General features: G+C 44.0%; 1 protein-coding gene across 3 annotated transcripts in view; it reads right to left on the bottom strand.

The window, feature by feature from the left end:
* Positions 1–24,714, bottom strand: part of Hdac6 (histone deacetylase 6) — a 38,456-nt gene that overhangs the window by 2,392 nt on the left and 11,350 nt on the right. For all 3 annotated transcript variants that reach the window (XM_008842552.2, XM_008842553.3, XM_029568034.1), the window contains exons 11-24: positions 8,458–8,584; positions 8,301–8,366; positions 8,147–8,206; positions 7,980–8,069; positions 7,127–7,233; positions 6,972–7,039; positions 6,320–6,494; positions 6,102–6,230; positions 5,736–5,904; positions 5,373–5,506; positions 4,703–4,771; positions 4,385–4,577; positions 2,731–2,880; positions 127–301 (exon numbers count right to left, since the gene is read on the bottom strand). In XM_008842552.2, the coding sequence (XP_008840774.1) occupies positions 127–301; positions 2,731–2,880; positions 4,385–4,577; positions 4,703–4,771; positions 5,373–5,506; positions 5,736–5,904; positions 6,102–6,230; positions 6,320–6,494; positions 6,972–7,039; positions 7,127–7,233; positions 7,980–8,069; positions 8,147–8,206; positions 8,301–8,366; positions 8,458–8,584 (1,712 nt within the window). The remainder of the gene's footprint in view (positions 1–126; positions 302–2,730; positions 2,881–4,384; positions 4,578–4,702; positions 4,772–5,372; positions 5,507–5,735; positions 5,905–6,101; positions 6,231–6,319; positions 6,495–6,971; positions 7,040–7,126; positions 7,234–7,979; positions 8,070–8,146; positions 8,207–8,300; positions 8,367–8,457; positions 8,585–24,714) is intronic.

The following is a 24,714-nucleotide window of genomic DNA, read 5'->3' as shown; positions in this document are numbered from 1 at the left end:
ATGGACGGTTGTTAGCTGCCATGTGGATGCTGGGATTTGAACCCAGGTCTTCTTCAACCGCTGAGCCATCTCTCCAGCCCTTTCCTTGAGTTCTTTTATTATTCCCAACTTCCCATGTCTACTTACTCATGATCCTCAAACTGCGCCAGTATCTGCGATGGACTTGGATGGTCTCAGTGATTGAGGCCAGGGCTCTTGGTTGTGGAGGCCGCAGCAAGGCAAGCAGGGGTGGTGGGTCTCCAAGGAGGGAGTGGGTACAGGCAGCCATGGACTCAGAGATGGATGCCAAGTTGTATCCTCCCTTTGTTAAAGAAAAGGGGAGGGAAGGTATAATGAGGGTTCATCAAGGAATTTGGAGGATCAGATGGCCTGAAAGTCTAATTAGTACTCTTCTTCATTCTAGGGCCCTAAAAGTCTGGAGTATAGGGTGGTACCAGGAACAAATGAGTATAACCCACATTTGTAAAATGGGCAGTATTCAACTGTGTGAGCTGGTTGTTGGGGAAGGTAAATTGTGCTGTCAAGTGCAAGGTAACAGTAACAATACTGGTAATAGTATTAATAACAGATTACACTTCCTGTTTGCTGTGTGCCAGATCCCATTTTATTTATGCATACTAATATATATTTAATATATTTATAGTTAGACATATTAACACAATCCTCACAAGGATAGGTGCTCAACCTGTACAGCAACCTGCCCTCATGCCATATACAAAGAAAACATGTCTTCACATTGTCCAGGAACCCCTGGCCTTGTATCATAGAAAGCACTGGCATGACCCCCACGAAATGGACATGGTGGATTCACCAAAATCCCCTATCCTGAGATAGGACAGGAACAACTAGTATTCTCTCTGCATGACCCCTAACTTAGACTGTTTTTATACTCCATAGAAACTTATTTCTACTCTTTTTGCACATAAGGAAACCAAGGCTCAGTGTGGTTAGATGACTTGTGTGAGATCACAACAATTGAAGAGGCAATGCTGGTGTTTGAACCATGTTGTTGTTATTATTACCTGGTACCAAGGAACTGAACCTAGGGTCTAGCAGATGCTAAGCAAGTGCTCTACCACCAAACTACTAGTCCTTTGCCTTAGTGCATGTTCCTTTTTATTTTTTCTTGTCTTTTTGAGACAGGGTCTCCCTGTAGCCCAGCTGGCCTGGAACTTGCTATGCAGACCAGGCTGGCCTTGATCTTACAAAAAAGATAGGCCTGCCTCTACCTCCTGAGTGCTGGGATTAAAAACGTGCGTCACTATGCCTGGCTCCCTAATGCACTTCTTAATCACCACTCTAGCTTTCCACAAGCAGTCCTACCTAGGCAAACTACAAATGGGACTTTTTATAAGCCAGTTACTTTCTCTATGACTTTGTGTCCTCATCTGTAAAAGTGAAAATAACATCAATGTTTGCTGAGAGGTCAAGTTAATGTCTGAATAATGCATAACAGTAGGAAGACAGGGCATCTTTACAGTCCATCCTGTATGTCAGGCACTCATTCATGATTAGCCAGCTCTATCCAACAAATTAGGGAACCCCGGGGCAAGGGGTACGGGGCACTGAATCATTTACAAAAGTTCAGTGAGCCTGGCATGGTGGCATATGCCTTTAATCCCAGCACTCAGGAGGCAGAGGCAGGCAGATCTCTGTGAGATCCAGGCCAGCCTGGACTACACAGTGAGTTACAGATCAGCTGGGGCTACAGGGAGACCAAAAAAAAAAGCTAGGTGTGGTGGTGTGGTGGTTGCACACCTTTAATCACAGTACTTGGGAGGCAGAGGCAGTCGGATCTCTGTTGAGTTGGAGGCCAGCCTGGTCTACATAGTGAGTTTAAAGCCAGCTGGGGCTACAGGGGTGAGGTTTAAGCGACCTGGGGGTATAGGGAGAGTCTCTACACACACACACACACACACACACACACACACACACACACACACACACCCCAAGAAAGAGATCAGTGAGGTGAGGCTGGGTGTGGTGGCATATACCTTTAATCCCAGCACTCAGGAGGCAGACGTCGGTGGATCTCTGTCAGTTCAAGGCCAGCCTGGTCTACACAGTGAGCTCCAGGTCAGCTGGAGAGACCCTGTCTCAAAAAGAACCCTCCCCCAAAAACTAAAAACAAAAAAGAAAAAGGTCAGTGAATTTTCTGTCTCTGTAACATGTTAGGAATTCAGGTAATGGTGAAAAGCAGCCCCCCAGAACCATCTGTTGAATATTTGTTCAAGTCTCAATTCTGCCATTTTAAGTGTATGATCTCAGGCTAGCCATTATTCTACTCTGTGCCTCAGTTTCTTGATGTTTTATTTTTTGGGGAGGAGTTTTCTGAAACAGAATTCTATGTAGCCCAAGTTGACCTCAAACTCAGTATTTAGCTGAGGATGACCCTAATCCTCCTCCCTCCACCTCCCAAGTTCTAGGATTACAGGCATGTACTACCATGTTCAGCTACTTCCTCTGATCTTGAGAAAGGAAAATGATGAGTCAAACATACTCTACTTTACATGCTACTTTGTCAAGTAAACTTGTAATGCAAAAAAGTGTGGAGGAGAGTAATTTGCACATAGTGAGTGCTTAAGACTCCTAATACTATTGTTACTGTCCTTATTAATGTCCCAGGTGGATCTGTACTCAGGAGATTTTAGGAAACTGTCCCAAGTGCCATTGCCAACTCTTCCAAACTACCCTCCCACCATGGGAATAGGAACCAAGAGAGAGAATTACCTCTAAAATAAGGATAATGTGGCCATTGGCAAGGCCCATCAGCAGATGGGTAAGGTGGGCATAGCCCTCCGGTGTCACCTGGCAGCCACCCAGTGGGTCTCCTTGTGCTGCATCAAAGCCAGCTGAAACCAGCACCAGTTCTGGATTAAACTGCAGTAAAAGAGACACATGAGCATGAGGGGGAAGGCGTGGGTAGGTGGTAAGAGATGGACATAAGGACAAATAGAGGCATGGAGACAAAAGTCAGAGACTGGGAATTGTAAAAACAGAGACCTGAAAATAAGGAGAAGACAGGGGAACATAAGAAAAAGAGCCTAGAGCTAGGAGAAACAGACAGGCTCAGTCTGTCAGAGACAAGGACATATCTGACATAGACTTAAGCTATGTGGAGATGCCGGGCATAGTGGTGCATGCCTTTAATCCCAGTACTCGAGAAGCAGGAGCAGGTAGAGCAGCAGATTGAGGCCAGCCTCAATAGCAAGTTCCAGGCTAGCTGAGGCTACAGGGAGATCCTTTCTTAAAAAAGATGCCCCCCAAATGTAGGAGTCATGAAACAGATATGGATCACAGAGACAAGACAACATGGAGATTCAGATGTCAAGAGGTAGTGCCAACAGAAATGTAGAGACAGAGGGATGTCTTCTCTCACACACACTACAGTCAAATATGGGACACATATGCATACAATACAGGCTTTTATACACACAGAATATGTAATAATACAAGTATACAGACAGGACTACAAATCGCACTAGTCATACACATATACTTGGCTTCTCAGAAGGACAATAATACACAACCACCCCTGCATAGTCATAATCATATACATGCCTTTGCCACAGTCACAATGGTCACACACACACTGCTGTGCCATTGGGAAGCAGTCATTTGCACAGTTGTGCATAAATACATGTACAAGGTAGTCTCTACCGCTGTGCATAGCCACATGCATACAGATCTAAAAGCACACTCCAAGTCCAGGTTTGCATAGTTGTATGCACACTCATGCTTCACTGTGTCAGTTACACATATGCCATTGGTCCTGCCCTCTATTCACATACAGCAAGGCCATACTCCAGTCAGAGCAGTTGAAGAGACCCATACACAAACAGGTAAGCCCAGTCAAAGAGACACAGAGATAGGGATCCCATTGAGCTTCCACCTTCAAAGCGTCACTCTCAGACTATCACAAGAGTTAGCAGCATGCAGTGACATACAGTATCTGTCATACCTATCACACACAGAAAGGAGATGATAGCCACCTGTGCAGCATCACAGACGTATTCAATCTCCTGCCTCCCTTGTACACACAGTTCCACAGAGACAATACTGTCTCTGTCACTTATGACCACCCTTATAGTTATGAACTCATGATGGCAGACACATAGGGCATGGATCCAGCCAGGCCACACAGACCACTACAGCAAATCCAGGAGACACACACACACACACACACACACACACACACACACACAGAGCCAAGACAGTTGCTCAGAATGTCATTCATAAAAGGCACTCACACACAGCCATAGTCAGACAGATACATAAGGCCATTACAGCTACCCTTGCCCCAGCAGGTAGTCAGACTGGCATGCTGAGGAGGCAGATATATGTTGCCACCTGCACAGGTGTCATGTAATAACCAGAGTCTTACCTCATAGGCAATGGGAAGTACCAGACGATGCCAGGCAGCCAGGTAATCAGCGTCACCCATGCGGGGCCCATTCCAGGGCACATTTACAGTGAAGCCCGTGCCTGCAGCATGGCCTACTTGGCTGCTAGAACCCTCATCTCCCATGGGGAAGAAGGTGCCACGATCATATCGGTGCAGGGACATGTATAATACACTGCCAGGGAGAGGATTGGATGAGAAAGGGGCAATGGCTAGGGCTATTTAGGGGCTCCAAGCATACCTGCAGCATGGTTCAGTACCCTCCCCCATCATACTCTTGCCTCTAGTTCCATCCCTCACCTGGGGTCATCCTCAAACATGTGCTGGGTTCCATTACCATGATGAACGTCCCAATCCACGATCAGTATCCTGTGGAGGGGGATAGCTCCTTAGTAACATTGGGACACCTAGCCTATAGGAGAGGGCTATGGATAGACCATTGGGGTCTTCAGAGGCATTTACCTGTTGCTGGGCAGTAGGACCCTAAGTCTCTTGGGTCCTACTGAGCATTAGCTATCATTGTAAGGATGAAGGCTCAACCTTGGGGCCCAAGGGCTTTACTGTGGGCCTGAGCAAGTGCTCAGGGCTTGGTCCTAGGCTCTTATAGGGACTAGGAAATAGGGCCTTAGACCTGGGTAGTTAAGTTGCATGTGTCACACCCTGGGTCTTTTGGAGTAAGTATTGGGGGCCTGGGCCTGGCTCTGTTGGGATTATAGTTAGGGGTCAGAAACACTGGTGTAAGACCCTGGATCCTAGTTTAGTGTTTGGATGCCATGATTTGGTGGTCCTAGCAGGGTAGGCACTGAGACAACCCTTCTGGGTCTTTTCTGGTGAAGTTCTGGGCCAGTAGATTCTTGTTTCCGTGAAAGTCTCTAGGGCTGAAGCATGGGCCTGCCAACTAAGTATTGAGGTAGGGTAGGAGGTTCAGGTCCCTGCATGAGCAGGTTATGGGGTATCTGGGAGCCCTTACCGCAGGGGACGCCCAGCAATGGCTTGTGCATGGCGAGCAGCCACAGCCACAGAGTTGAAAAAGCAGAAACCACAAGCAGCATCCTGCTCTGCATGGTGTCCTGGGGGACGTACCACAGCAACTCCATTCAAAACCTGTGGAAGGATCAGGGAGGAAGACTGGATCCCTGGCCCTCATACTCACTCTCTCTTTTTTTCCCTTTCTCCTGTCTCTGTCAGCTGCAGCTGGTTCCTTTCAGCAAGCAGAGACTCTCCCATTGCCTCTGTCCTCAGGTCTTACTCAACTGTCAAGGCGTTGTAAGTGACAGGTGGTCTTCTCTATTCCTTTCTAGCCAAACCACACTGGCACCCAAAGAGGACACACCTCTCCTGAGAGCACAGCTTCCACCAGGCAGCAGGTGGCTCCTGCAGCAAGTTGCGCACAGGCAAAGGTGCTGGGGCAGATGTAGATGGAGTCAAAGTTAGCACCTTCACGGTGCAGCTCCCGGGTTTTCATCTTTTCTGTGGCCTGGAGACGCTCCACGTAGTCAGCACTAGAGGCACAGGTAGGAACACTTGAGGAACAATGATGTGGTTCTTTCCCCTTTCAGCCACAGGTCCACCCCCAGACAAGAACTTAGACCCCTCTGAGTAGGTAGTAGCTCTACCCATCCTGGAGGAGAGCTGTAGGCCCCACCCATAGAGCATCCCATAGTCCTGCAGCTGGCCTACACCTGGCACAGGGTCTGACCTGTGGCAAGTGAGCAGCTCAGCATCCATGGCAGGCCGCACTGGCAGGATGAGGCATCGTGAGGCAAGGCCCAGCTCCTCCAGGTGGCACATGATCCGTAAGATGCGCTGAGGTGTCTCAGGGTGGTGGCTAACAGTGGGTGAAACCAGAGTTAGGGGATTAATTGTATCCCTCAGAGTGATCCAACTATCACTTACTCCAGCCCTCTGACTGCATACTTGTCCCACAGGTTGCAGTGACTCATCATTCTTTCATCATAGACTAGTCCAGTGCGATACTGCAGTACTGGCCATGTATCCATTGGTAGTGCAGCAGCCTCCCAGGGTCTTTCCTCTTCGTTCTCTTCCACCTTGTTTTCTTCCACATCGTCATTATCTTCCTCTGGGGACTCAACTACAAGAGGGACTCAGATCACCCTACTTCTGGAACCTGGATCGATCATACTCTGGGATAAATGTGGCCCAGACATAAAAAGGGATAGGATATCTAAAACCAACCCAAGTAAGAGAGGGGGCCTGGTCCTCTCTACCAAGGCATCCCAGGAGAGTAAGAGGAGATCTTGGGGGACTGGAGAGATGGTTCAGCAGTTAAGAGCACTGGCTGCTCTTGCAGAGGACCAGGGTTTGATTCCCAGCACCCACATGGCAGCTAACAACCATTCCTAACTCCAGTTCCAGGGAATCCGATGCCTTTTCCTGACTTCCACAGGCATTGCATGACAGGGGTACACTTCTATACATGCAGGCAATATACTCATACACATAAAATAAAAATAATAAATAAAATGTTAAAGAAAGAGGAGATCTGGAAAAATACCTCCCAATAGCTCATCCCATGCCTGCTGCATCATGCCCACTCCCCACCTCCTACCTGATCGCACAAGTGTCTCCCAGAAGGGCTCAAGGGCTTCCAGAGTATAGGAGAGTGAAGTTTGGGCACTGGGTGAAGGGGAAGCAGAAATATGACAAAATGGCCCCCAGGCAGGCAATAAGGGCTATCTTTTCCCTTGTTCTACCCAGGCTCACCTTCTACAAGGTGCACCAGGGGAATCCAGCATGGGGCAAGGGTCTCCAAGAAGGGTGTGGAGTGATGCACTGACACCCTTAGCCAAGGCATGTAGGTTGTAGCCACCCTGGGGAAGGAGTTGTCAGGGGAGGTGAACAGAGGGGCAGATATTACCAGGGACAAATACTGATAATAGTAACAATACTTGGGTACATGTCAAGAACAAGGAATTTAGAGGGTGACTTCATTTAATTCACTGGACAATGATGTAACTGTTTTGCCTATTTACTTTAAGAAAAGCAGAAGCACAAAGAATTATGAAGTAGAAATTCTGGGCCAGAACTTCCTGTATACTTGAAAGCTCTGGTTTTGTTTCTGGTGGTCCTAGAGATATACAGAACATGCTGCATATACTAAGCAAGCATTCTACCTTTCGACTACATCCCCCAAGGCCCAAAAGCTCTGTTCTTAAGGTCTCCAGGGGGCCAGCAAGATGGCTCAGAGGTTAAGGGTCCTTGTTGGCAAGGCTGGTGACTTAAATTCAATTCCTGGGATCCACATTGCTGAAGGAAAGAACTAACCCCTGCAAGTTGTTTTCTGACCTCTACATGCACACCATGGAATGCACACAGACACACAGACTAAACAAATACAAAAATTTTTTTGTTGGTGTTTTTGAAGCAGGGTCTCCCTGTGGCCCCAGCTGTCCTGGAACTCACTATGTAGACCAGGCTGGCCTTGAACCCACAGAGATCCGCCTGCCTCTGCCTCCCAAGTGCTGAGACTATAGGCGTGTGCCACCACGCCTGGCTACACATACAAAATTTTAAGCCCCCTTGGATCCACCATCTGAGATAAAGGTGAGTTACTTACCTCCAGAGACAGAATCAACTTGCCTCCTGCCAGACCCATAAGCAGGTGCGTTAGCTGGGCAAATCCTGCTGGAGTGGCAGCCATCTCTCCCTGAGGGGACATGAAGGATGACCCTGGCTCAGTACAGCCTGCTTTGCCTGTCTGATACCCCAGAGAGCCTGCCTTACCTTGGGATCCCCTAGGAGGGCATCAAATCCAGCAGCCACCAGGATCAGTTGAGGCTGGAACTGAGGAAGAGAACAGACTATGTGAGAATACCTGCCTTCATGAATCATTCCTCAATGTTGCTCCTCACCCCAAAATTTCCTAGATCTCCAGGACCTCAAAGGCAACTGGCAGCAGGATGTGCAGGAAAGCAGCAATGTAGTCAGCATCCCTCATTCCCACCTGCAGATACATAAACATGACAAGACAGTCACTTTGCCTAAGCCAGCAGGAGGACAGGGCTAGGCCTCACTTTGGGTGGGTGTCTACTGACCTGGTTCCAAGGCACATTGATGGTATATCCTTGGCCTTGGCCAAAACCTGTGGTAGACCAGTTAGAAGCCTTAAGGTGGGGCCAGAACCGACCTTGCTCATAGCGGTGGATGGAGAAGTAGAGGACACTAGGGGCAGAGAAAAGAAGAGTTGAAGATTGCCTATCAAGTTGAAGATCCTGAGTTCAAGCCGGATGTGGTGTTGCATGCCTTTAATCCCAGCACTCCCTGCAGATACAGGTGGATCTTCATGAGTTGAAGACTAGCTTGGTCTTCCAGGCCAGCTGGGGCTACAGGCAGGAAGACTGTCTCAAAAAGACACAAAAAAAGGCCCTGGGTTCAATCTCTAGCATAGAAAAAAGGACAAGAGAATTGGAGAAGTCAGACCAAATAATCCCAGTTCATAGCTGCAATGGCATATTCAACTACTCGTTTCCTTAGGCAATCACTCATTCATTCTCTCTATTAATTTTCCCATCAATTCTCAACTCATGCTTATAATTCTCATAATTATTCAATAAGTTTACCATTCCATTCACTTAGCAATTTATTCATTCTCTCATTCATGAATTATCCTACTGGTTTACCCATTTTTCTACTCATTCATTTGGTCTCCCACCCGATCCCTTCTGTCAATAAATATTCCTGCCCCTTTAGTGTCTATCCAATTCCAGACTCAGGTCTAAGATCTCAAAAGCTATTGAGTTTGTCCGAGAACCTGGGAGATGCTGACCCTGTGAGAAACTCTCAATCATGTCTGCTCATTGCCTTCCTCAGTGTTATGACCTCAAGGTAATAACAGCAGGATAAACCCCCGTAACACACGAGGCTCATGGTGCACTTATCTTGGGAAATCAGATAGGGCTGAAAAAAGCCTCAGTCCATGCTAGAGAACTTAGTGATTCCACCAAAGGAAGTGGAGAGATGCAGATGCAGAGGCCAGGAATAAGGAGAGATGGGGCTGCCTCCTGAGTGTTGGGACTAAAAGTGCATGCACCACCATGTCTGGCATGGGACTTGGTTTTGTGTGTGGAGTAGAGGATGCTATCTAAGGCTGCCATACCTCCATCAGTGAGGGCCTTCCTTTCTCAACATTTCACAAGCCATCTCTTCTACTACTATTTCATGAGAAAGTGCTCACAGGGGTGAGAGGAACCAACATGCACAACAGATGCCAAAAAGACATGATGTGTAGGTTCTGGCTGAAAAGATGAAATGCACAGCTTCAGGCTGAAAGGATATGATGTACAGATTCTGGCTGAAAAGACATGATAAATGTGTTCTAGCTAAGAAGACATGATACTCAGGTTGAGACTGAAAGGACATGCTGTACAGACTCCAACAGAAATCACAGCAGGGGCTGTGAGGGCCTTACTCTGCTTGAGGAAAACAAAGTAAATAATGTACCATTCATCTGTTCATTTATCTACCCAATCATCATCTATTTAATCATCTTTCCCTTGCCTTGTTCCAGTAGTCTAAGGCAGCACCAATCTCCTTTTTACAGGAAATGCCAAAAATAGGGGTAAGCTATGAATCTAGACAAATTTAAGAGATGTCTCAATAAATGCTGAAAATATAGCTGTAAAATGTAAGCCATGGATATAAAAGGATTCTTAAAATTGAGCAAAAATATCTTGGAATTGGGGAATGAAACCAACATAAAAAGCTCTAGTCTTGCCAGGCGTGGTGGCACACGCCTTTAATCCCAGCACTCGGGAGGCAGAGGCAGGCAGATCTCTGTGAGTTCGAGGCCAGCCTGGTCTCCATGGTGAATCCAGGACATCTGGGGCTACAGGGAGATCCTGTCTCTAAAAGGCCAAAAAAAAGCTCTAGTCTTGAGTGGGTAAAGGATGATTTTTAAAATTTTATATCACGCCGGGCGTGGTGGTGCACGCCTTTAGTCCCAGCACTTAGGAGGCAGAGGCAGGTGGATCTCTGTGAGTTCGAGGCCAGCCTGGTCTACAAAGTGAGTTCCAGGCCAGCTGGGGCTACAAGGAGACCCTGTCTCATAAAGATCCATCATCCCAGCTTGGGCCTAGGCTCCTTCACGCTGCTGGAGAACCACCTGGTAACCTGCCTGGAGCCATCCTATCCCTCCAATAAAAAAAATCAAACCCGAGAATCTGAAACACAGACCAATTAACTATTCATATTTGATCAGAACAAGCTACAATGACAATAAAAACAAAACTAAATTTCAACTCAATAAAGGCAGTCTAGAATTTTGTATCAAGACATATAGGTCACATTGAAAAAATAATATGAAAAACCAAGATAATATGTTTTCACTGAATTTCACCAGTCCTATAGAAGTGTTCAACAGTGAGAATTGTAGAGTAACCCCAGGACACAAAAGTTAAAAAAACAATTTTATGTTTATAAAGAATTCAAGGATTTTAAAGAATACACAAACAACTCATTGAACTCAAACAAGATAGGAATAAGCTCCAATATCCAGCTTAATAAAATGACAGAGACAATTCAGGATTTGAAAGGTGAATTCACAAAAGACATAGAAAAACTGAAGAAAACTCAAGCCAAAATGAAGATAGCATTGAAAAGCTCAATAAGCCAATTTGAAACAACAGGAAAAAGCCTCAAAAGTAGAATGAATGAAATGGAAAACAGAATATCAAGACTGGAATTGAACTGTTCAAGCAAAGAATACGAAAAATTAAAAAAAAATCCATAGGAATATGCAGGAAATATGGGATACAAAGACCAAATATATGCATCAAAGGCATAGAAGAAGGTGAAGGCTCTCAGGACAATGGCATGGACCAGACCTTCAACAGGACTAAATTTAAGGAAATTTCCCTAAATTAAGGAAAGACACAACCATACAAATACAAGAAGCACACAGAACATCAAATAGACAGGACCAGAACAGAAACTACCTGTGGCATATCATAGTAAAAACACTAAGTATACAGAAGAAAGAGAGGGTACTGAAAGCTGAAAGAGAAAAACAAGTTACATATAAAGGAAAACCCATCAGAATTACAGTTGACTTTTCAATGCAAACTATAAAAGTCAGAAGAGCCTGGAGCAAAGTATTCCAAGTTCTAAATGATCATAGATGCCAATCCAGAATACTTTACCCAGAAAAACTGTTTATCATAGTCCAAGGAGAAACAAAAATATTCCATGATACAAATAGGCTGAACAAACTCATGTCTACCAAACCAGCCCTACAGAGACTACTCAAAGCAATACAAAGCACCCAACAAAGGAATGACCATACCCAAGAGGCAACAGAAAGAAAACAAATGAAAGTATAATTCATTTATGGTTCACAGAAACACAAAATAGGACTAAGAACACAAACAGAAAAATAAAATGACAGTAACCAATATACATCTTTCAATAACAACTTTAAATATCAATGGCCTCAACTCCCCAGTAAAAAGACAGGCTAGTTGAATGGATTAAGAAAAAAGATCCAAGCTGGTCATGGTGGTACACACCTTTAATCCCAGCACTGGGGAGGCAGAGGCAGGTGGATCTCTGTGAGTTCAAGGCCAGCCTGGTCTACACAGTGAGTTCCAGGCCAGCTGGGCAACAGGGAGGTCCTGACTTGAAAAGACCAAAAAAAAAAAAAAAAAAAGCCCAGGTTCAGATGGATTCATAGCAGGATTTTACCAGACCTTGAAAGAAAATATACAACCAATACTATTTAAATTATTCAAAAAGATAGAAACACAGAGAGAATTCCCAAACTCCTTCTATGAAGCTAGTATTACTCTAATACCAAAACCAGGTAAAGTCACAACAGAAAAAGAAAACTATAGGCCCACGTCCCTAATGAACATAGATACAAAAATTCTCCACAAAATACTTGGAAATCACATACAGACATATCAAAGAGATTATCCACCACAATCAAGGTGACTTTATTCCAGAGATACAGGGATGATTAAATATTCATAAGTCAATAAACATAATAAATGACATAAATGGACTTAAAGTAAAAAATCATATGATCATCTCAATAGATGCAGAAAAGGCCTTTGACAAACTCTAACATGCATTCATGAATCAAGTCCTAGAAGGAATTGGACTTCATGGAACATACCTCAGCACAATTAAGGCTATATACTATATACAACAGACCCACAGCCAACATCATTGCAAATAGAAAAAAAAACTTGAAGCTTTCTCATTAAAATCAGGAACTAGACAAGACTGTCTACCACTCCATTTCAATACAGTGCTTGAAACTCTAGCTTGAGCAATAAGACAAGAGAAGGAAATTAAAGGAGTACTAATTGGAAGAGGTCAAATTATCCCTATTTGCAGATGATATGATATTATACATAAGAGATTCCAAAATTCCACCAGAAAACTGCTAGATATCATCAACACTTTCACCAAAAAAGATCAATTTATGTCACCAGTCTTATAACTAACAAACAGAGACGGAAACACTCCAGTTCACAATAGCTTCAAAAAGGGTAAAATATCTAAGAATAAACCTAACCAAAGACATTAAAGAACTCTACAATGAAAACTATAAATATTTGAAGAAAGAGATTGAGGAAGACACAAGGAAACAGAAAGACCTGCTGGGCTAATGGGTTGGTAAAACTAATACTGAAAAAATGACCATCCTACCCAAAGCAATCCCAATCAAAATCCCCATGACATTCTTCACAGAAACAGAAAAAAAAATCCTAAAATTCATATGGAATCACAAGAGACTCTGGATAGCCAAAGCAATCCTGAGCACAATGAGTAATGCTGGGGGGAGCTGCTATACCAAATTCCAAACTATTTTACAGAACTATAGTCATAAAAACAGAATGGTACTGGCACAAAAACAGTCATGTAGATAAATGGAACATAAATGAAGAGCCAAACATGAGTGCATGAAATTTCAGCCGCCTGATATTTGACAAATGTGCCAAGAACACACACACTGGAGGAAAGACAGCATTTTTAACAAATGGTGCTGGAAAAACTGGGTCTCTACATGAATGAAATTAGACCCGTATCTATCAGCCTGAAAAAAGGGCTCAAAGCCCTCAATGTGAAGCCTGAAACCCTGAAACGCTAAAACTGTTAGAAGATATAGGCAGTACCCTACAAAATATAGGTACAGTAAAGGACTTGCTAAATTGGACTTCAGTTACTCAGGAATTATGATCAACAATCAACAAATAGGACCTCATTAAACTAAAAAGCTTCTGTACAGCAAAGGAAATAACCAATTGCGTGAAGAAGCCTACAGAGTGGGAGAAAATCTTCAATAGCTGTACATCTGATAGTGAATTAACATCTAAAATATACAAAGAACTCAAAAAGCAAAGAATCAAGAAAACAAAAGACCCAATTTAAAAAATGAGCTATGAACAGAGAGCTCTCAAAAGAAGCAATAAAAATGGCTAAGAAACACCTTTAAAAACATTCAACATCCTTAGTAATTAGGAAAATGCAAATCAAACCATAAAATTTCATGTTACCCCAGTCAGAATGGCTAAGATAAAGAGAATAAGCAGGGTGTGGTGGTGTATGCCTTGAATCCCAGCACTCGGGAAGCTTGGGCAGGCAGATCTCTGTGAAATTGAGGCTAGTCTGGTCTACCTATCAAGCAACAGGCCAGCTGAGGCTACAGGAGACCCTGTTTCTAAACAACAACAAAAAAGGAACATGTGACACCAAATACTGGTAAGGATGTGGGCAAAAGGGAACCCTCATTCATTGCTAGTGGGATTCCAAACTCATGCAACCACTATGTAAATCAGTGTGATGAGTTCTTAAAAAACTAAAAATAAGGGGCTGGAGAGATGGTTCAGCAGTTAAGAGCACTGACTGCTCTTGCAGAGGCCCCAGGTCCAATTCCCAGCACCTACATGGTGGCTACAAACCGTCCTTAACTCCAGTTCCAGGGGAGTCTGAAGTTCTCTTCTGACCTCCGCGGCATTGCACGACACGGGTGCACTCACATACATGCAGGCAATACACTCATACAATAAAAATAAAAATAATAAATAAAAATATTTTAGAAAAAACTAAAAGTAGCCGGGTGTGGTGGCGCACGCCTTTAATCCCAGAGGCAGAGGCAGGCGGATCAAGGCCAGCCTGGTCTACATAGTGAGTTCCAGGACAGCTGGGGCTACAGGGAGACCCTGTCTCAAAAAGACAAAAAAAAAAACCCTAAAAATAAATCTACCACATGATCTGGTTATACCATTCCTTGGCACATACCCAACGGACTCAACATCCTACTATAGAGGTACTTGCTAAGCCATGTTTGTTGCTGCTCTTTTCACAATAGCTATGGAAACAACCTAAATGTCCCTCAACTGATGAATAGATAATGAAAATGTGGTACATTTACACAATAGAGTTCTACTGAGCAGTAAAGAAAAAACAAAATCATGAAATTTCAGGTAAATGGGTGGAACTAGAAACTGTTATATTAAGTGAAGTAACAGACTCTGAAAAATAAGCGATGTATGTTCTCATTTGTGGATCTTAGCTCCAAATCTTTAGATGTGAATCTATATCCTGATGTAACCATAAGAGCCAGGAAAAGGAAAGGAACCATGGGAGTAAAGGGGAAAATGGAGCTCGAGAAAGGGGGATAGTATGAGACAGCTGTTATCAAGGGGAAAAATGGGGGGATACTTTAACTGGGAAGGAATAGGGAGGGTTACACAGGGGGAAAGGAGATAATGCTTAAGTAGTGTGAAAAACCGGAGTGAAATATATTAGTTCATTCACTTCCTTATAAATTCCTATGATTTAACTTTGTATCGTAAATTCTGTATTATGTTTCAAATTTGCTTTGTAATTACATTAAACCATCCCTTAATATAAAAGAAAAAAAGAAATAGTTCAAAAGCCTACTGAAAGATATACATACTATTAAAAGTACTTTAAGAGACTCCCAAAATAACACAGGCTACTGTCACAGACCTTGATTGCTTCCCAGAATGTGAACGTAAGACCCTACTGCTGCAGACAGGACATACTTTGGACAAAGGACTTGGAGCAATCCAGCTGGAACTGATCTGGAAGTATCCTCCCTGAAGACCAGCTCCCACACTATCAGAAGATACTATGCAAACTGCCAAGGGAGAACTCCAATCATTGATTCCACCCAGCTATAAAATGTTTATAAACCACAACAATGACCAGCCCAGTAAGTAATCTCTGCTGGTGAGGTAGTGGTACTTTTTTTTTGCTCTTTTTTGAGACAGGGTCTCCCTGTAGCCCCAGCTGTCCTGGAACTCACTATGTAGACCAGGCTGTCCTTGAACTCACAGAGATCTACCTGCCTCTGCCTCTGGGATTAAAGGCGGGCGCCACCACACCTGGTAGTAGTGGTACTTTTATCTCAGGGGTAATCAACAGTTATCTAATTGAACTTAAGGCCTGCTCAACTGGAGGGAATTCATGTGTGGTACTGTAAACAGTCAAGTACACATGGCTGGAGAGGTAATAGATCCTAGAGAAAAACCTACTTTTGTCACACCCCTAGACCAATGTGCTTCTAAATACATACCTTTACAGACAAGTGTGTCTCACCACCCATCAAAGCTTCTTTTTGCAACAAATGGAAACTATTACAAAGTTCTACAACTGGTTGACTGCAGAGAATAAGTGTCTGTGAGGTGCCCACCCCCAAGTGACACATCTTCAATGCAACATCTACCCTTAAGGCTCAGGGAATATAGCACAACCAGAGACAGAAAAAATATTAATACATCTCTCAACTCTTACCAGTGAAGCTTCCTCATGTAACAGATGATGATTAACCCAGAAAGCCACAACTAGCCAAACTTCAGAGAACTTATTCCTGAATAGGACACCTATTTCAAACATATGTCACCCAAGGCTCAGGGACCATTGCAGAAGAGGGGCCAGAAGGAATGTGGCAGATGATGACAAGGAAACAGTTTTCCAGATAGCTGGAAAGTTACTCATATGAGCTTACAGCAATGGTAAGAGCATGCACAAGGCCCATGCAAGCTCAAGCCAGACATTTAAATCCCAGCAAAGAAGTAGGGAAGACAGTAAGAAGCCCCAGCTGATAACACCTATTGGCAACTGATAACTACTAGGAGACTGAGAGCTGGTTTCCTTTAACGGTGTGATGCTAGATTGGCTGATCAGGCTCCAGTGGATGGACACCAAAGGACATTTGGGGACACAAACTTGGCTCAATAGGATTTAATATATATGACAGAGTATAAAAAATGAGGTAGGGGGGCTATAAGAGGGGTACAGATAGGGGAGGGAGTCCAAAAATGATTAAAATATACTGCATAGGGCTGGAGATGGCTCAGTGGTTAAAATCATTGGCTGCTCTTCCAGAGGACCTAGGTTTGGTTCCCAACACCCACATGGCAGCTAACACTTGTCCTCAACTCCAGTTCCAGCTGATTCAATGCCTACTTCTGGCCTCCAGGGGCACCAGGGAAACACATGATACACTTACATACATGTAGGCAAAATACTCTCACACATAAAATAAGAATAAAATAGTTTTAAAATATACTGGGGGCTAGAGAGATGGCTCAGTGGTTAAGAACACTGGCTATGCTTGCAGATGACTTGGGTTCAAATTCCAGGCACCCACATGACAGCTAACAACACTACATAACTTCAGTTCCAAGAATCGGATGCCCTCTTCTGACCTTCTTGGGCACTGTATGACATGGGTGCAGTTACATATATGCAGGTGTAATACATTCATACCCATAAAAAACTTTTTTTAATTAAAAAATATAAATTTTTGCCGGGTGTGGTGGCACACGCCTGTAGTTCCAGCACTTGGGAGGCAGAGGCAGGCAGATCTCTTTGAGTTCAAGGCCAGCCTGGTCTACATAGTGAGTTCCAGGAAAGCTGGGGCTACAGGGAGACCCTGTCTCAAAAAGACAAAAAAAAAAAAAGGATGAAATTTGAAATTTGAACAAAGACCCTATCTCAAACAGACCAAAAATATATATATAAATTGTCGGGGCTGGAGAGATGGCTCATCAGTTAAGAACACTGGAACACTGGTTGTTCTTGCAGAAGATGCGGGTTCGAATCCCAGCACCCACATGGCAGCTAACAACTGTCTGTAACTCCAGTTCCAGGGGATCCGATGGCCTCTTCTGTCCTCCATGGGCACTGCACGACACGGGTGCACTTACCTATATGCAGGCAATACACTCATACACATAAAATAAAAATAATAAAATATGTAAAAAATACAAACTAAAATTCACAGTTCAGTAGAAGAGTCTACAAGGAGACATATACCTTAAAAAATTTATAACACTGACAGATAACTATTGCATTTACTCTTTTAAATTAGCTTTTACTTTGCTGGCCATGGTGTCGCACACCTTCAATTCCAGCACTTGGGAGGCAGAGATAGGCAGATCTCTGTGAGTTCAAGGCCAGCCTGGTCTACATGAGTTTCAGGCCAGCTGGGGGCTACAGGGAGACCGTCTCAAAAAAATAGATGAAAAAACTTTTTTATTTTATATGTATGAATGTTATACGCCTGCTTGTACATGTTCTCATGTCGTGCAATGACCTTGGAGGACAGATGAGGACATCAAATCCCCTGGAACAGGGGTTACAGATGGTTGTTAGCCACCATGTGGGTGCTGGAATTTGAACCTGGGTATTCTGCAAGAACAGCCAGTGTTCTTAACCACTGAGCCATTTCTCCAGTCCCACTTTTAAACTTTTAGCAAAGCAATGAGTAGAGTTAAGGAGGACAACACAAGAGAACAAAAGAATTACCTTCAGGGAGCCGGGTGTGTTCCTCTAACCACTCTGGTGGCAAGCTCCTCAGAAAGAGTGTGTGTGTGTGTGTGTGTGTGTGTGTGTGTGTGTGTCAGTTACCCCTCCCACCCAATCGGTTGACCTTAGCTGCATGAGGAGGGGCTAAGCAGGCCTCTTGCCATTTGTGGGCAAGTCATAGGAAGTCATAGGATCTACGTTTGAGTATGGACTTCCCAGCCCAAACGTAAATGGGGGGGGGCGCCTAATATTCTGTAAGTAAACTACACCCCAAGCTCAGTTAGTAAGTCCAATAAACTCCTTAGGATTTTCTAAAGAGTGGTTTTGGGGAATTGCTGCCTCAGGTTGTCCTAAGGATGGTGGGAGGAGGAAACTGGATGCCACATGCACCTTCCAGCAGTGAATTTGACCTAACAAGTAGGGAGGCAGAAGCAGACAGATCTCTGTGAGTTTGAGGCCAGCCTGGTCTCCATAGCGCATCCTGGTCTACTGTCTCAAAAGAGACCAAAAAATAAAAAAATAAAAAAGAATTATCCTCATGGAAGAAAGGAATGAATAAATATCTGAAGTAACTCAACTCCACAAGAAAGCTCCCAGAGTCAACAAACAGAAAAAGTAGCACCAAAGCGATAGATTAAAAATGTTGGAGAGAGCAGGTGCACGTGGATGGATGGAGGCACCGAGGCACAGATGAAATTCTCAGCGGGATACAGATTTATTTCGCATGGGGCACCTTTCCCTCGGGGAAGGGAAAGATATCAGGGAAGGGAAGGATGTCAGGGAAGGGAAGGATGTCAGGGAAAGATGTCAGGAAAGGGAAGGATGTCAGGGAAGGGCAGGGAAAGATGTGAGTGAAAGATATCAGCCCACAGGTTGTGAGCTGGGACTTTATATATGGGGGCTTTAGGGTGTGGAAGGGGGGAATGTTTGGGGGAGAAATCAGGGAGGGGGAAGCAGGAAAAGCAGGTAGGATTAGGGTCTGGAAGTGTTTACTTTTTCCCTCTTGAGATAAGAGAAAAGCTGTTGTAATAAACAGCTTCTAAAATCTCTGGTTATCAGGTAGAATCTGCTTATCTTATCTTTGGAGATCAGAGGAAAGGCAGGCTGCTTCTCAGCAGAGTCTGTAGGTCCCTGTTGGGGAGGGGGGAAGCTGCTGCTATTTGGAACCCTAACACAAAGGAAACTAGGAGGTTTATTAAGCAAATAGAATTTTTGTGGCATTATGGACCGAATCCAAGGTCTTGCACATACCATAACTGTAGCCCAGGAGATGTGTGTGTGTTCATATGTGTTCATGTACATGGACAACCTGGGGTATTGTTTCTTAGGACTGTCTACCTTGTCTTCTGCTAGCTTGGAGTTCCTCAATTAGGCTAATTTGGCTGGTCAGTGAGCCTGCAGTTGGGATTACAAGCATGTACTACCATGCCTGTCTTTTTCTGAGGGGTGGGTGATCAGGATTTTGTTTATTTGTTTGCTTTTTGAGAGGGTCTCACTATGTAGCCCTGGCTGGCCAGGAATTCACTACATAGATCAGGCTGGCCTAAAACTCACAGAGATCTGCCTGTTTCTGTCTCCTGAGTGCTGGGATTAATGGCTGAGATTAAAGGCATACACTATCACACCCAGCCTTTTTTTAAAAAATGTGAGTTCTGGGGATCAAACTCAAGTCCTCACAAGCACTTTACTGTCTTATCCATCTCTCCAGACCCCAAAGAGAAATTTAACAGTAAGTTGACCAACTTCGAGTAGAATGATAGACTAATAGTATAGGGTTATTCCTTACCCTTCTACCACCCCAGGCAAAGATAGTATAGGTGTCAGGTACACTGGTACACAGCTGTAATCTCAGCACTCAGGAGGTTAAAGCAGGAGGATTTTGAGTTTGAAGATAACCTGAGTTACATTGTGCCACTGTTTCTAACTCCCTCTTCCCCCAAAGGCTTATTCAATTGTTATTACTTTTATGGGCATGAAACGCAATTAATGTTTTTTCCCCCCTAATGCTGAAGATTTAGCCTAGAGCCTTGCTCAGACTAGGAAAATTCTACCAGTGAGCTCTACCCCCAATGAGTAATGTGTTTCTAAAAAACAATCCCTATACGGCCAGGCGTGGTGGCACACGCCTTTAATCCCAGCAGTTGGAGGCAGAGGCAGGTGGATCTCTGTGAGTTCAAGGCCAGCCTGGTCTACATAGTGAGTTCCAGGCCAGCTGGGACTACAGGGCAACCCTGTCTCAAAAAAAACAAAACAAAAAAATCCCTATAAAGATGCATTCTTGAATTTATCCAGAGATAAAACAGGAGTAGAATAGTGGGTGCAGATATGGATGAAACAAATGAATTGAATAATTCAATTGAAGTATTTAAACCAAGAAGCCAGAAATGAAGAAAATAAAGAACATAGGAGGAAATTAAAAAACAAAAATTAGTGAAGCATTAAAAAACACAATAAAGTAGTAGAGATGGGGGCTAGAGAGATGGCTCAGCAGTTAAGAACACTGGTTGTTCTTGCAGAAGACCCAGGTTCGAATCCCAGCACCCACACTGCAGCTAACAACTGTCTGTAACTCCAGTTCCAGGGGATCCGACAGCCTCTTCTGTCCTCCGCAGGCATTGCACGACACAGGTGCACTTACCTACATGCAGGCAATACATGCATACACATGAAATAAAAATAATAAATAAAATATTTTTAAAAAACAGTAGAGATGACAGAAAAATCCAAAACTAGATTGGAAAAATAAGTGAAACAGACATATGTTTGGCAAGGCTGAGGGATTTAAAAAAGAGGTGTTGCCCCAAAGAAGAGACATTCCTTTTTTTCTGGCATTTGGCAAGACCCAACCTAATGATTGGGATCTTCACCATAGTCCCTAAAGTTGAAACTTTCTCTGTCCCCATTCTGGGGAACTTGTTTTTAGAAATACAGATCTACAAATAGCATAGCACAGTAATCCCATGACGGCCCTAAGAACAGCTGTATAAATAGCAAAAATCACTATCATTAGACATTTGAGGAAAACCACTAGTATACAAAAGAACCAAGAAGATAATTCAGTCAGCCTCAGAATGAAGAGACATAACAGGAACAGAAGAAAACTTAAGGCACTTCTAATTAGTATTCTATAAAAACAAGATCAGGAATGAGAGGTCATAAAAACAAGAGGACTAAGCCGGGCATGGTAGTGCATGCCTGCAGTCCCAGCACTTGGGAGACAGAGGCAGGTGGATCTCTGTGAGTTCAAGGCCAGCCTGGTCTACACAGTGAGTTCCAGGACAGCTGGGGCTGCAGGGACACCCTGTCTCAAAAAGACCAAAAAACAAATAAAAAAAATAACGAGAGGACTAAAATGCTTCTGCAGATTAAAACAATGCCTATCACATACCCAAGAGTACATGGGCAGCACAAATTGGACTCAATGGGCTTAAAAAAATGAAGACACAAAGTTAGATGGGCAGGGAAGCAGAGGATGGATCTGGAAACAGCTGGGGAGGGGTGTGACTATGATAAAAATACAATATGCAATTCTCAAAGAATTATATATATATATATAAAATGATGGGGCTGGAAAGGTGGCTCAGTGGTTAAGAGCACTGGCTGCTCTTGCAGAGGACCCGGGTTCGATTCCCAGCACCCACATGACAGCTAACAACCATTTGTAACTCCAGTTCCAGGGGAATCCAACACCCTCTTCTGACCTCTGCAGGTATTGCATGACACAGGTGTACTTACACATGTGCAGGCAATGCAGTCATACACATAAAAAATAATAAATATTAAAAAATGATATATATATAATATGTAATATATATATAATGTCTAGGTTCAAGGGATCCAATATCCAATGCCCTCTTCTAGCTCCAGGTACACACACATATACACATAAATAAAAAAATTAGCCGGGCATGGTGGCGCAGGCCTGTTGTTCCAGCACTTGGGAGGCAGAGGCAGGTGGATCTTTGTGAGTTCAAGGCTAGCCTGGTCTAGTGAGTTCCAGGCCGGCTGGGGCTACAGGAAAACCCTGTTTCAAAAAGACCAAAAATAAATAAATAAATTAAATAAATAGATGATAGATAGATAGATAGATAGATAGATAGATAGATAGATAGATAGATAGAACCGAACCACCCTAGGGGCTGGAGAAATGGCTTAGCAGTTAAAAACACTGACTGTTCTTGAAGAAGACCCAGGTTTGAATCCCAGCACCTATATGGCAGCTAACAACTGTCTATAACTCCAGTTCCAGGGGATCTGACAGTCTCTTCTGTCCTCTGCAGGCATTGCATGACCCGAGTGCACTTACCTACATGCAGGCAATACATGCATACACATAAAATAAAATAAATAAATAGAATATTAAAAAAAGAGAACCAACCTAAATTACATAAAAAATGCTGAACTATATAATTCAGCAGAAAGATTTGCAAACAAAATTGAGGCAATCTCCCAGGACACAGAGCAAAAGAGACAGAAAACATGAGATAGAAATAAGCCATATAAGGCTGGTGATGTAGCTCAGCTGGTAGAATGCTAGCATGCAGGAAGCCCTAGGTTTGATCCCTAGTATCATATAAACCTGGCATGGTGGCACTCCCATGCACTTAGCACTCAGGAGGTAGAGGGAGGAGGGCCAGAAGTTCAAGGTGAAAAAAAAACTAGACCATTTCATAGTATTTAAGAGTTAGAGCAGGAAATAAGAACTGAAAAGGCAAGAGAAGGAAAATAAAAATTATATTAAAACTGTAAGAATAAAGGGCTAGAGAGATGGCTCTGCGGTTAAGACCACTGGTTGCTCTTGCAGAAGACCCAGGTTTGAGTCCCAGCACCCACATGGCGGATAACCACTGTCTATAACTCCAGTTCCAAGGGACCTGACACCCTCCTCTGACCTCTATGGGCACTGCACATCATGGGTGCACTTAAACACACGCAGGCAATACATTCATACACATAAAATAAAAATAATAAATTTTTTTTAAAAAATGTAAGAATAAAGTAGAAATTAGGTGAACTTTTTTTTTTTGGTCTTTTTGAGACATGGGCTCTCTGTAGCCCCAGCTCTCCTGGAACTCACTGTGTAGACCAGGCTGGCCTTGAACTCACAGAGATCTACCTGCCTCTGCCTCCTGAGTGCTGGGATTAAAGGCGTGTGCCATGACACGTGGCTAGGTGAACTTTAAAAAAATTTTTTTAAATTATTTTTATTTTATATGCATGCATGTATTGCCTGCATGTAGGTAAGCGCACCCGTGTCGTGCAATGCCTGCAGAGGACAGAAGACACTGTCAGATCCCCTGGAACTGGAATTACAGACAGGTGTTAGCTGCCATGTGGGTGCTGGGATTCGAACCCAGGTCTTCTACAAGAACAGTCAGTGTTCTTAACCATGAACCATCTCTCCAGCCCCTCCTTTTTTTTTTTAAAAGACAGGGTCTTCCCTGTAGTCCCAGCTGCCCTGGAATGTGCTATGTAGGCCAGGCCCAGCTCAAACTCACAGAGATCCACCTGCCTGTCTACTGAGTGCTGGAATAAAAGGGATGTGCCATCACACCTGGCTTGAACCTTCATTTAAAAAAATTTTTTATTTATTATTTTTATGTGTATGTGTGTATTGCCTGCATGTATGTAAGTACTCCCATGTCGTGCAATGCCCACAGAGGACAGAAGAGGGTGTCAGATACCCTAGAACTAGAGTTACAGACAGTTGTTAGCTGCCATCTGGGTCCTGGGATTAGAACCCAGGTCTTCTACAAGAACAGCCAGTGTTCTTAACCGCTGAGCCATCTCTCCAGCCCTTGAACCTTCATTTTAAAACATATGTAACAGGGCTGGGGTGGTGTTGCACACCTTTAGTCCCAGCACTTGGGAGGCAGAGCAGACGGATCTCTGTGAGTTCAAGGCCAGCCTGGTCTACATAGTGAGTTTCAGGCCAGCTGGGGCTACAGGGAGACCCTGTCTCAAAAAGATAAAAAAAAAAAGGTAACAGAAACAAAAGACATCTGGGTAGAGGAAGTAGATGAGGCAAAGGTCCTGGGCACCCTGGTATGTATGTGGGAGGGGCAAAGTGGAGATCCTGTTGACTGAGCCTTTTAGCACATGGGCCCTGTGGGAAAGGGACTGTTACCACAGACAGCCACAGACCTTCCATGGCCCTGGGCTGTCAAAGGGAAACAACTCCTGCCCCTAGTTAAAAATAATTCTGAGGGCTGGAGAGATGGCTCAGCTGTTAAGAGCACTGACTGCTCTTGCAGAGGACCAGGGTTCAATTCCCAGCACCCACATGGTGGCTACAAAACGTCCTTAACTCCAGTTCCAGGGGAATCCGAAGCCCTCTTCTGACCCCTGTGGCACTGCACGACATGGGTGCACTCACATACATGCAGTCAATACACTCATACACATAAAATAATAAAAATAGCCGGGTGTGGTGGTGCAAGCCTTTAATCCCAGCACTCGGGAGGCAGAGGCAGGCGGATCTCTGTTGAGTTCAAGGCCAGCCTGGTCTA

Source organism: Nannospalax galili, unplaced genomic scaffold (genome assembly GCF_000622305.1).
Source record: "Nannospalax galili isolate Female #2095 unplaced genomic scaffold, S.galili_v1.0 scaffold741, whole genome shotgun sequence".
Classification (NCBI taxonomy): domain Eukaryota; kingdom Metazoa; phylum Chordata; class Mammalia; order Rodentia; family Spalacidae; genus Nannospalax; species Nannospalax galili.
The sequence above is the reverse complement of the archived record's forward strand: the minus strand, read 5'-3'. Positions and strand labels throughout refer to the sequence as shown.